Genomic DNA, 13,570 nt, shown 5'->3' on the forward strand with positions numbered 1-13,570 from the left:
TTTAAAAGATTTTAAAACTTTTTAACTACATTTTTCTTTTAATGTAATATCTTAAGGAAAATGCATAGATGCGTTATCTGCTGACTAGTTTCAAAGGTGTAGTGTTAATGTGCTTAATTATTTTATTTTATTGTTATATTAGTTCAAAAGTTTTCTTATTTTATTTTATCTTTATTTTTTTTTTGCACAAGGATTGATTCTGTTTTTTTTTTTATTTATTTATATGTAATTTTTGTTTTCATTTATTTTTTAATTTTGGTATTATGTGATCATTATTATCACTATTACTATTGATAATATTTATCAATAAATAAAAAATGTTTAAGGTACCTAAATGGTAATTAAAACTATTAAAAGATAACATATGCATGGATCATAAACATAATGTTAGTAGATTCCTGTAGACAAAGATTGTACATAAGAGGTTTTGGTATTAAAATCGGAGTATCGTATTTCATTGTTCATGTCATGATCACCCACAGCTATTCGTGCAGAACTTATAAATTAACAAAGAGTTCGTTTAAAGATTTTCCTACATATCGGAAATAATAATATATAATAGCTATACAGCTGAAATAGTAGTAATCAACAAAAGCTTACATATTTTGCATACCACAAAAAAAAGGAACAAAAAACTAGTATCCATAGAGGTTAATTGTCAATTCTACTCAGTCTAAGAAATATTTTCTCAATAAATCCACTAAACCAAAACATCTATTATTCATTCAGTCCACCAACAGAAACCGTATTTCAGTTTTCTCCGCCCGGGCCTCTGGGAACAGCGGAATAGCCGGTAAAGAACTGGTTGATGAGGCAGTAAAGGTGGCGATTTCAGAAGATATTCCAAATCACGGAGGGCCTGCCGATGACTTCTTGCTGTCAGTAAGCAGAGGATTAAATTGGAATGGAAACCAATGTGGGAAAATGTTACTGGTAATAAATTCTAGAAAATCAGAGGTGACGTTTCTTCTTGGATATCATCTACCAGAAATGTGCGCAGAGAGGAGGTGATTTTGACGCGAATTAGAATATGTCATAGGCGCCCGACTCACGGCTATTTCATGGCCCGCGATTCTCCACTAGTATGCCAAACTTGCGGAACACAACTAACCGTTGTAAATGTATAACTATTGCAACTTAGGAACCTGTGGTAAAATCTGATTAAATTTAATAGTAAAGTTTGGTGTGATTGACAAACTCAAAAAGTTTATCCACAGGATGTTTGCTATACTGCAAAATTGAATGTTAGTCTGCTGGCAAATCAAATAAAGATTTGAGGGATTCTTATGCTTGGCATTCAGTTAAAATGTGTCTAACGGTTAGTTGTGTTCCGCAAGTTTGGCATACTAGTGGAGAATAGCGGACCATGAATAGCCGTGAGTCTAAGTCGTCATGAGCCTATGACATATTCTAAGTCGCGTCAAGACCGTCAAACCGTTAGACACATTTTAACTGAATGCCAAGCATAAGAATCCCTCAAATCTTTATTTGATTTGCCAGCAGACCAACATTCAATTTTGCAGTATAGCAAACATCCTGTGGATAAACTTTTTGAGTTTGTCAATCACTCCAAACTTTACTATTAAATTTAATCAGATTTTACCACAGGTTCCTAAGTTGCAATAGTTATACATTTCAATATAATACTGACCATGAATCCTTGCGCCCGTTCAGTGTGTTGCCAAGGCAATAATGACCCATAAGTGTTAAATGACTTTTAAAAAAGTTTTTCTAAAACTAAATTGCAATAAAAGGATTGGTTTAATGTATACAAAGACAAAAAAAGGAACTCTAAAGGAACTTTCTTATTCCAAAAGAAATTTATTAGATACTACAAATATCACAAAAAACTTTATTAAATAAGGAATACAAAAAAGAAAAAAAAAACAGAGAGGGTATTGGCTTGTAAAAGTTTGTAATTTATTAGTGACTCCTACTAACCATTCCCAAAGGAAATAAGCAATGTCTCTACTAGCGAGGGTGTACTTTTTTAAGAGCTAATAAAGTATTTATGAGCCCTTAGATTACTGGTACAGTAGTAGCAGCTATATGAGCTCCTAGCTGGCTACTAAGCTCGCCCTTTGCGGTTTCCCACTCCTTTCCCCTTTATATTGTATGCCTTATCTTTATACAATGTTTATAAAAAAAAAAAGCTTGCTATACATTGAGCTGAATTACTTTTAGATGGTTGTTTTATCTCCACTTTACAGGGCTAGTGTGTGCTCTATCAGCTCATTAAAAAGGCAGCTGTATCGAGATAGGCGCCATATTGTTCACTGTGTCCTTGTATGCCAAGCCCTGACAGAACCAATTAGTTTTTTTAGAGTTTAATTGTTTACTTTCACTTATCTATATATGACATCTATAGTAAGGGAAAATATTAAGGTCGTTTAAAAGTTTGAATTCGACTTTTCGAATTTTTAGTCTCGCTAAATGGTCAGTGTGTGTGTTTGTGAACGGCTTAACTCAAAAATTAAATGTCCTACGAAACTGAAATTACTTATTTAAGGGAGGTAAATGCCTGGAATGTGGCAGCAACTTTCTCGATACTGTACAGATTTATTGTTTAAAAGTGTAGGTTATAGAATCTAGGTTTTATCCTCATTGAACAGTCTGGCTCGGATTAATAATAAAATAATAATTTAAAAAAAATCTTATTCTAAACTACAACTAGAAACTATTAGAAAAAAATAAACAATTCTCATAATTATTAATAGTAAACAATATATAAATAAAAAAATTTATGAATAAATGAAGGACGGAAATATCCGAGGGCCGTCCGTAGCTCAGTTGGTTAGGCCTAGGTCTATCGTTCTGAGATTTGCGGGCGTTGACTTTTTCATTAAGTGTTGGTCCCACAAAATGAAAAACTTGACCCCCCACCATGGTTAGAAAATGTTGTTGGTCACCTATAGATAACCAGGCAAACATCACCTTCGCTGTGGTGTGTGGTGTGTGGGATATATATATATCCGATTCTAACGCAAAAAGTTGTGACCCCCCAATACAGTTTCATTATCTTTCGTTGAAACAGTTGTATTCTTGGCAGGAACGAAATATTTATTCGTTTCATCACATTTCTGTTCTTTTGAATTTTTGTCTTAAAGACCAGTCTAACAAATTAGTTAATTATTTAATTTGACTGTACTTTATATGTGTTGAATTCAATTTTATATCTTATAGTTATAGTTATAACTCATTGTAAAAATGTACTAACTCTTCGTACAAATTACTTTGAGGCTTCAAGAGAATGTCAAGCTTGTACAATTTAATCATTGGGAATTGTATTGGTAAACATGTTGATGGGTTGAAAATGAAATCCAGCTAAAGTGAGAAGTGTTGACATCATTAGATGTGAAAGAGAAAAATGAAGGGCTTATGGGAGTCGATTTATCAAACTGTTATGATTGGAGGATTTCAGGAGTGGTAGGGGCTGATTTCCGATCTAACAACTTCCGTCCTAGCAAAGAAATTATTACTGTGAAATCATTTCTGCTTCTTCATCGTGTTTCTTCATTCAAATAAGCTATGAATATATTGTTCTAATGATAGCTTAAACTAGTGATTACATGTCAAGACTGGAAATAGTCATGTATAACTGAATACGTAAAGAACAAATAAGTTTGAATTATTATTATTTTTTTTAAAATTATTTATTTAATGTAATTTACAACTGTACAAAATAATACAATAGGCAAATATGTAGTATGTTTCATATACACTTGAAAATCTTGGGAAAGAACCACCCATTGGTAGTACTTCAAACATTAATTTAAATTAGAAGGTCCCGTGGCCATCTTCTTTTCAGACGCCTCGGAGGATTATCAGGGATTGTTAAGGATGAAAGATTAAGAATTAATGGGTTAGGATGGTTAAGGAGTTTGGAACGAAAAGACGCATATATGTTTTGGGTCAAATCTGCAACGAATGGGATGTTAAGGTGAATCATTATTTAATATTGAAAAAGAACATAAACCATAATAAGGTTACTGTGGAGGAAACGACTGACAAATATATAGCAAACAATGTAGCTTGATCAATATTTTATTTTAACTTTTTTTGTTTTATTACCTCTTATTTTATTGGTTGAAAATTGTGTCAAGGTGGATGATTTTATTTAAGAAATTATATTTTCGCAAAAATACTTTCTAAAGTAGAGAATTAAATCTGATAAAATTTATACCGGACCATGTTTACAATTATTAAAAACATTCAGCTTAATCGGATAAACCGTTTTTAAAATAATTTGAGAGAAAGAACCAAAGCTTGCGCATACGTAATAGTCAGTTTTATGTCCAAGCACTAAGTTGACATCTCACGGCAGGTATGGAACCGAATTTGTTGATGTCTAAAACATCAAATGCAAGTAAAAATATATTAGAAAAGGAAGATGGTCTGAGTACGATAAAAGAAAAACTCAAATAGTGATTAAAGAATTTATATTGAGCGTTTCGCTCCACGTTGCAGGGCTTCATCAGGACTAAAAAGGACACAAACACTTAAATGATATAAACATGAATGAGAAAAGTAAATGAAAATTAAAAAGATATACAATGAAACGTATAAACTAATTAAGAATAGTAAAAGTTTATATACAATTAATTGAAATGGAAAAATTAAAGAACAAACTAAGAGATGGAAAGTGGATAAAAATAAAGGAAGATAATGAACGAGACAGAAAACGTACCTTTTAGACAAAAGAACCGTTTCGACAGGATGTATTGGGAGGAGTGGGGATTAACAGTTAAAGTACGTTACGTTTGAAAATAATTTTAAAATAAACAGTATAGAAAATTAAATCAAAATATACATAATAGGAGGGAAGAAATTATAAATTAGAAAAAAAAATATAAATGTACACAGATAGAAAACGGAAGAAATAAAGTTAAAAGAATGAATACAATAAATATAATATGATAAAGAAAGACAATATACAAAATAAATAGGTGTACAGAAGTATGTAAATTATATAATAGAAACATTAGTAATAAAGTAATAAATGTATTTATTAGTATTAAATGTATTTATCTGACCGCACCCGGACCATCTTTCATTTATTTCAATTAATAATTTGTAAAAGCCAACTATATCCACTAAAGCCATCATTATTATCTATAACAAGTGTCTTGTATGATTTATTTTTAAAATGTGAACCGCATAAAAATTTTTTTTAATGTTCAGTTGCTTATGGTTCAGGAGAAAGAATAGAGTGTAGAGAATCATAAGGGATATATAATCATAATAAGTTATAAAGAAATTAGAAATAATCCTCCTTCGCCATTTTTACCTCTATATACAGACAAGTACACCTTACCTATATTTCCGTTTTTAAAATTAATATATTTTAAAGGGATTTATTTCCCTTATATTATTTTAATAATTTACAATTTTAATAAGTGTTCTTTATGTTGAAAATAAATCGTAATTCAAACCTTTAAGTCCTTTTATATTCATTCTGTTGTAATTGCACTATAAAAGGACACAATGCATTTTTTGTGCGTTGATAGTATGAAATTTAAACAGACGCAAGACTATTGTAGAAGCTGATTGCTGATTACTAAATTGTGTTGATAAAGATTGGAAGGAAGGATTTACCGATTGGAAATTGATTATGAATGGCTAATTATCTTCCTCATTCAATACTAGCATCAAAGTAGCTTAATTTTCCCGTTGCACAACTCTGTTGAATTAACATTTCAACTAATAATTCAATGCATCACTTGGGCATAAAAAGCTGCAGGCTCGATCTACTGGATAATTTGAAACGGGGTAATCAGTTATCAGTTTAAAAGAATAGAATAATTGTCTTATTCCTATTAATCAATAATATGAATCGGCTATGTAATATTAATGTTGCTATGAAATTATTTATGGGTTTCTCAGAATAGTTATTTTTTATTTAACAAAAGTGGGGAAGTTTTCAATTTTACTTTTTCTATTGGTTCACACTTATTTTGTGGCAGCGCAAATTAAAAAAAACTTCTGTTAACAACAAGTAAACAAAACAAAACTAAACAACAATTAAACAACAATTAAACAATTAAACAAAACTAAAAATTTTTGTTTTTAAATCATATAGTTTATTCAATTTATATTTCTTGTTTTTACATCATTCTCCTAATTACGTATGCTCAGTAATTCTGAACGGAATAAAGGAAATTTCATATTGTTCTTTGATATGAATACAAGAAAGTGTGGTGCTAATGTTGAGATCCGCTTATTTATTTTTTTCTGCAAGTTAGATTTTTTTTTCTATGAGTTGGATACTTTAATGAAATTCCAACCACAAATAAAAATCATTCTTATTTTTTAAGCATCAACTTTTTTTCCTTATTCATTATGTATGGTTAGTAATGTTTTATATTTCTTATTCGCTATATATTATTATAATTATCTATATTTTTGTAAAATGTACGTGTATATTATTTGATACTTAGTATATCGTATATAATCATGTAAATAATTTCTGTTAACCATGTAACATGGCCATTTATTACCTAAATTTCGACTAATTACCTTAAAAGATACTTTAAAATAATTTAAAGAAAGTATATTTCATGTACCAGACCAAGAAGGAGAAACATTTAAAAAAAAATGAAAGAAGTTTTTCCCTTAATAAAATATTACAAGGGAGTGACTCGATTATCCTCAGAGCCATTTAACATAATTCTATAACTTTAAGTGCATTCAGATTTGTACTCATCGCATCTATAGTTGTAGAAATATTATTCTCCAATTATAAAAATATTTTAACTGACAAACAATTATCAAATCAAGAAATGCATCTTGCAATAAATTTTATTGTATCTTCAAAAGGTAGTATACTAGGATACTACAATACAATACGAAATATAAATATAAAACAAAATTGTTTTTTGAGACAAATCAGAATTCGTAGATATACCATACTACTAATTTCTTATTTCTGGTTATATTATTACTTAAGCATATGCTTATAATATTTATTTATATTTGTGTTTTTATTTACCGGCTATAGTATCAACATCCAGCAATAAACCAAAAAAACACAACAAAAAATGTCAATACTCTTGTGTTGTTTTTCACCAATAATTTTTCTTTGTATATAAAGAATGCTTCTTGAGACCAATTAGAATTATGTAGATAGAAGCCAAGATCTTTTTGAGCTTGCAATAAAATATATTGTAAGATGCATTTCTTGATTTGATAATTTTTTGTCATTTAAAATATTTTTATAATTGGAGAATAATATTTTTACAGCTATAGATGCCATGAGTAGAAATTTGTATTCACTTAAAGTTATATAATTCTGTTAGATGTCTCTGAGAATAATTGAGTCACTCCCATGTAATATTTTATTAAGGAAAAAACATCTTACATTTATTTCTTTAAATGTTTCTCCTTCTTGGAATGGTAAACGAAATATACTTTTTTAAAAATTGTTTTCATTATTTTAAACTATCTTTTTAGGTATTAATTAGTCAAAATGTAGGTAATAAGTGGTCATGTTACATGTTTAACAGAAAGAAAATAAACAAGAGATCTCACCTGTAATGACATGTTGATTGATTTGTGATTTTGCTAGTAGAATGTTTTGAGCAATAGCAATAAACGATTTTTACATCAGTTGTAAAAACCATTTTATATTTTACATCGAAACAGTTAATCTAACCTTTCAACGTCGAACTAATTGATGCACTTATTTTTGGCTTATTAAAAATAACAATTACCCATTAGGTAAGCAAGCAACAAATTTGAAGCGGAGTGTTGTGTTAAAAAGAACTACAAAGGAGAAATGGAATCCAGGCCTATTGTTAGAAGTGAATTATTAAATTGCGTTAGGTAAATTGTTGTGTTACTAATTCGATAAATAAACCTTCGATTTTAATATGGAATTTCTTCTGAAATAGTTCAAATATACATTTATCGTCAAATATGCAAAATAAAACTTAGCTGATTCATATCAATGGTTTAAAAAATACATGCGAACAAAATATGCAATTACATGAAAATCCGTGCCTCGAATTTGATATATTGTTAAAAAAACTTAAATAGTTAAATATAGGAAATGGACGTACATATTCAAGTTTTGGCGTGTATTTCAACCGAATCAAAGTCGTTTATGGAGTTGAACTTAGATCACTTAACTCTACATCTATTTTTTTTTTAATTTGTTGGTTATGGTTTTATATATAATACATAAATAATATATAGCTTTATACACCGGGGAGATAAGTATTTATTGTTCAAAAATATTCTGTTTTTTTTTTCCAAAATATTTAATCTTGATATATTGTACAACATTTATTAATTAAAATTTCATTTTATTTACATTAAAGAAGACTTTCAAAAGTTTTCAATACATTTTGGATGAAAACTTCAGGGAAGCAGTTATAAGTGAACAGTGGACGAGAAGCATTAAACTTCTCAATTAGTGAAAACTAACTTAGGACGAGTTTGGAGTCATAGCCCGCAACGTGTGAGGTGGTTAACGGCTTACTTACTTTGGGATCAGTTCCTGGCCAAGTTTAATGGAAACTAAGTATGTGGCTTGAAATCGAATCCCTACTTGGTCTGCTCGCTTGGGACCATGTTATTTTATTCCAACTAATAAATAGCTTATACGAGGAGCGGTACCAAGGAAGGAATTAATCTGCAACATCCTGAGCGGGGTACATTGTACAGATTATGCATACACAATAGTGCTTACCTAATTCCGTCCGCTACTACGACCCTGAGGTGGAACGGAAACACCCATTTATAACTACAGATATCCTCCGAGAGTAGTGTTATCTCTGTACTTAAAGCACTGGGGATCCCATTCTAACAGCAATTAATTTACCAAATGCCTGTATGACTAAGCTAAAATACATTTTATTTATTTATGAATGCTCGAATAAAACAAAGCTTTGTATTCATGTAAAAAATTAAGCTCTAAGAATAGAAATTTCTACGTTTTAGACTTTTAGAAAAAATTAGTTCTGAAAAAAGTAGTTATCTGTGCTCAGAAATAACCTAGCGAACCGTTAGTTCAATTTTTATTAAATTTTAAAGGGGTGTGTGAGTGATGGTTCCATATCGATTTTATCGGTTACCGTCCTCTACTTTTACTAACGCATGCGTAAATGAATTTTTCTTGGAGCACCCATATTTTTACAAGTAATCTTTCTGGTATGGGATACATCGGGTGGAATGTTCCATATATTTTATTCTTAAGCGAAAAATCATTGACTTTGAAATATGAGCGATTTCCTGTTCAGTAAAAATATCCAGAAAAAGTGAAACATTTTTTAGAGAAAATGCAATTAAGAGGATATGTATTTTAAAGAAATATTTTACAGCTCTTTTAAAATAAAATAAAAAAATTGTTTGCTCTTTTATCATGAACAGAGCAGAGAAAATGGAAATTGTACAATTAAATGTGAACATTATGAAAAATATAAGAGAAATAGACTAATGCCTATAGTATGGAGGAAACATTATTTTGAGGATAAAAGAAAATATGTATGTTTTATATATAAAAAGTTTGAATCAAGAATTATTTACGATTTATAAATAAGTCTTTTGAAATATAGGCTTATTAGACGCTTTAATAGCATACGTATGAAAGTATTATTTCTATAAACAAAATTAATTAAATCATTTATATGTAAAAGGAATATTTTGTAAATTTAAGTTATAAATTTAAATATTTGAATGTTAGGATGATTTTTGTCAACACACCGGAACAATGCAGTCCAGATAATTCAAGCGCCGACTGCCGTGACCTTACGTGTTATTTTCAATATATCAATTGGACCACGTTTCAAAAGACTTAAATACTAATTTACAATTATTTTAAAACACATGGAGACATCGAAGCGATAATTACAAAGGAAAAAAACTTGTATTTGTTTCATTTTTTGGCCGATGCCAGGCATTGGGTGATCAGGTTAATTAGTTAATTAACGTGTATAAATCTAGCCAGAGAAAATTGCGTTTTAATTTAAATGTTAGTGCAAGTGTTTTTTTCTAATTTTAAAAATCAATAAATGTCAAATATGATAATTTAGACTATAAAAATAAACAGTTAACTATTTAATTTGTGATCATAATCAATTAAATGCAAAAAAGTTAACAAAAAAAATATGTGAAGTTGAAAATGATTATTATTATCTTCACGAAGAAACAGTGATTTTCAGTTGAAATACCAACAACCAAGTATTTTACGACATTTATGAATATTTTATATGGTATAATTTAATGTTTAATTTGTGTTTTAAGTGTTTAATATATCTTTAATTACCTTACTTGTAAAGATAAGTGGTGGCTTCTCCTATATTTCAAATCCTGGAAAGAATTAGTAACAAAGCTGAACTATTAACTAGCAATTTATTGGTCATTACATAAATTATTCTTTTGCAATAATTTTAACACAAAAAAATGAATAAAAACATTACAATCGCCCAGCTAGAGAGGACCATGCTCACACCGCCTTACACATTATCGTTTTCTTGAAACCAATTTTCGTTAATTAAAAAAAAATATTTAGCTTGAGGGGACTTCCCCTTATACTTCACTACAATATAATTTTTATTTGGTTAATTCTATATATTTATACATATAAATTTTGTTAATTTTTATCAAATTGTAATCTAAGTATATTTAAACGAACTATTACCATTACTGGTGTATACAGTCCTTAAATATTATTTGGATCATATTTACGATTACTTCATTTTTATAAATGAATTCATTGATCTTATAAATACTTACCTCTGTCTATAACAGTCAAAAATCAATATTAAATACTTCGTTATTCGTTAAATTTATTTTATAAGAAAAAAAAGTTAACTTATTACAGTAGTGCCCTAATTTAAGATCTTTGAAATGTTATTCTCACCTTTAATAGATTATACATAATCATACACTTGTTTATTTTCAATTTTCTGCCTTGTTTATTTAATTTTTTTAGTATTATTATAAATTTAATAATAGTAGAATTATTACTGCTTGTATTTTTAATGTATTTTATTATGTTTACGCAGCTATCATTTGCTGGTTTCATGACCTGTTTTACCTTATACTAGAGCAAAAACTGAGAGTGCCATTCTTGGCATTTTAATGTGCTAAGATCTTATTTTTGGTACAAACTTGATTTTTTGGCTTAGGATATATGTTGTAATTTGTTTTATCGAACAGAAGTGTTATTAAATGGACATTATCTGAAAAATCAAATAATTGGTTTACATTCTTATGACAGTTATTTTAATGTCAATATCTGTAATACTGTGCTGATATATGATTTTTACTAATACTGTTAATATTTATAATTACCAGAAGGTCAATATTAACATATAAAAGTCATTCTAGTGAAAATATTAAAGATTGCATTCATTAATGGAATTAAGGTTTCGGTGAAAGTTTTTAGTAACATAAGTCATACGCTGACCTGAGATCTGCCTTTGCCCTAAAAGTTAAGAAATAGATAATTGAGAATTTACGGATGAGAAATAAAATAATACAAAATTTTAAAAAATAGATAATTTATTGGATATTTTAATTATAGTATAAGTTTCATACACTTACGTAAATGTTTTTAGTACAAAGGGCCTAAGCGGGACAGCTTATTTCCCATGGGTGATCAACAAAGTAAACATGGAGAGAGTAGAGTCCATATTCTTGAGTCCATGAGTCCACACAAGCTGGCCTTGAAGATAGGATTTGCTGCACACCCACAAGAGGAGGTCGCTCGTACCAAATTCTCGATGGACCATCAGATGCTCTTCCAAAGTCAGCAATACCGAATCCGACCAGACCTCCTCCTTGGAAGACTGGGTAGAAGGGAAGGAGATCGCTGCAAGGTATGTTCGGCGCCATCCTGTAGAAGTAATGTTGTCCCATTCTGGGGAAGCAAGCTTGTCTATTGAACCCTGAAATATAGGTCTGTGATGGATCAGGTTCATTTCTTTGCACTTGTACTAAAGAACCATTGAGGTATACCCAAAGGCCTTCGACTGTTTCATTCAAGTTCTGTCTTCCAGCTGGAGTAAGAGTTTCAGGATTTGTGAAATAGGCCCTAAAAGCATATCCTGGGGTATTCATGACATTAGTAGGCACGAATCCTCCAACAGCTGAATAATTATATGGAGATGGATTTACATTGGAAACGTCTTGTTCCAAATACGTGATTTGAATACCAGCGATGTTACCATTCGGGTCGTACATGAGACATACCCTAGGATCATCGGGATAACAAGCTAATGATAACAAGGGATTAAGGTTAGAATCAGCAGGAGTCTGAACATAGTTCTGGAATAGGGGACTACTAGTAGTCAAGGGGAGCTCATAGAAACCTTCGTCGGGGTTGACTGCGAATCGTGCACGAAGATCGTTGAAAGGCCTCTGCGAGGCGATGTAGTGAAAGCAGCAGGTGAGGGCTATTACGAAGAACGAGAACTTCATCTGATCCATGGCAGAAAATCTGTGAGACTGAGGGTGGGAATGAAGCTGCAGTATACATATATGGTAGGGAATGACGTAAAGACTTTGAAGATAGGCAAATTAATCTTAGAAGGTCTGTGTTGGACTATCTCAGATTTTATTACTACAAAAATTTGCATACTGCTTACTAATCACGAAAGTGATTTCCGTTTTACTCATACAGCTTTAAATGTAAGATCTGTACTTTTCCATACACCTATCAAGCTAAAATAGAGGGTATATTTTAGTAATAAATGGAAAACAAATTCATTTATGGAATTAAATTACTTCAAAATCATAAAGTTTAATTCTAATGGTTAGCATATTAGTTTAACATTCAATTATCAGTTGAAGCAATCACTAATTACTGAAATACTAATTTAACATTCTCAATTATATTCATGAATGGGATTTGTTTTAATTTTTAAATTAATATAATATTAAAATTAATTGTTGATTAATTACTAGGAAATTTTTTTGAATGTTTAGGCAAAATACTTCCTACGATTTTTTTAAATATGAAAAACGCCATTATTGATTTTAACTAAGTTTTGAAGTCTTTACCTCTCCCCTCCCCCCCAATTCTAGGTTATATAACCCCTTACAATTAACTTAATCCATTTCTTAATTAAAACTGTGTCAAGATTCATAAAGATTTATATAGGTCAAGTGCATCAGTTATTGACAGGTCATCCTTTGTATTTAAATATTAAGAGTTTGGTGCCAATAACCATCAGTTTAAACAGTTCAAAAACTGGCGCCAATTTTGGAACAGCCACAAAGGGTGGCCTTTCAATAAGGACCCTAATCAACATGAAAATCAATAAAAGTATTTTCAATGTCTATGTGAAATACACAATTGAAATTAATAATGTCTATGTTATATTACAGAAACAATTTTCTTTCCAGCCGGATTCGATCTGAGGTCCTTGGAGTTAGTAGCCACCCGCTTTACCCAGTGGCCACCGCGCTTCCCTATCAACGGATCACAAAAAGTAATTTTAAAATATATTCATCATAGTTAGTTCAATGGACTAATGTATTGATTTACTATAACAATGTAATTTGTTATAGTAATATCCGTTTAATGTTTAGAGTACTTAAGTTGTATCAAACAGAATAGTGGATA

The 13,570-nt window shown here is 30.0% G+C and overlaps 2 protein-coding genes across 2 annotated transcripts in view; both read right to left on the reverse strand.

Moving 5' to 3' along the window:
- Positions 1-13,570, reverse strand: part of LOC106688995 (trace amine-associated receptor 8c-like) — a gene marked incomplete at its 3' end in the record, with an annotated part of 134,430 nt that overhangs the window by 1,934 nt on the left and 118,926 nt on the right. The gene's annotated exons all lie outside the window — the stretch shown is intronic.
- LOC106688994 (uncharacterized) lies at positions 11,322-12,450 on the reverse strand. Its single transcript, XM_014433725.2, has 2 exons — positions 11,548-12,450; positions 11,322-11,428 (listed from the first exon to the last, which is right to left on the reverse strand). Exon 1 carries the CDS (start codon positions 12,430-12,432, stop codon positions 11,572-11,574), a length of 861 nt encoding a protein of 286 aa, XP_014289211.1. The 5' UTR covers positions 12,433-12,450; the 3' UTR covers positions 11,322-11,428; positions 11,548-11,571.

The sequence above is a fragment of the Halyomorpha halys genome, unplaced genomic scaffold, assembly GCF_000696795.3.
Source record: "Halyomorpha halys isolate HHAL.00 unplaced genomic scaffold, Hhal_1.1 Scaffold1252.1, whole genome shotgun sequence".
NCBI lineage: Eukaryota > Metazoa > Arthropoda > Insecta > Hemiptera > Pentatomidae > Halyomorpha > Halyomorpha halys.

Bases quoted from the DNA above. Each gene is read 5' to 3' on its own strand.
- LOC106688994 (XM_014433725.2), bottom strand. From the start codon at position 12,432: ATGGATCAGATGAAGTTCTCGTTCTTCGTAATAGCCCTCACCTGCTGC.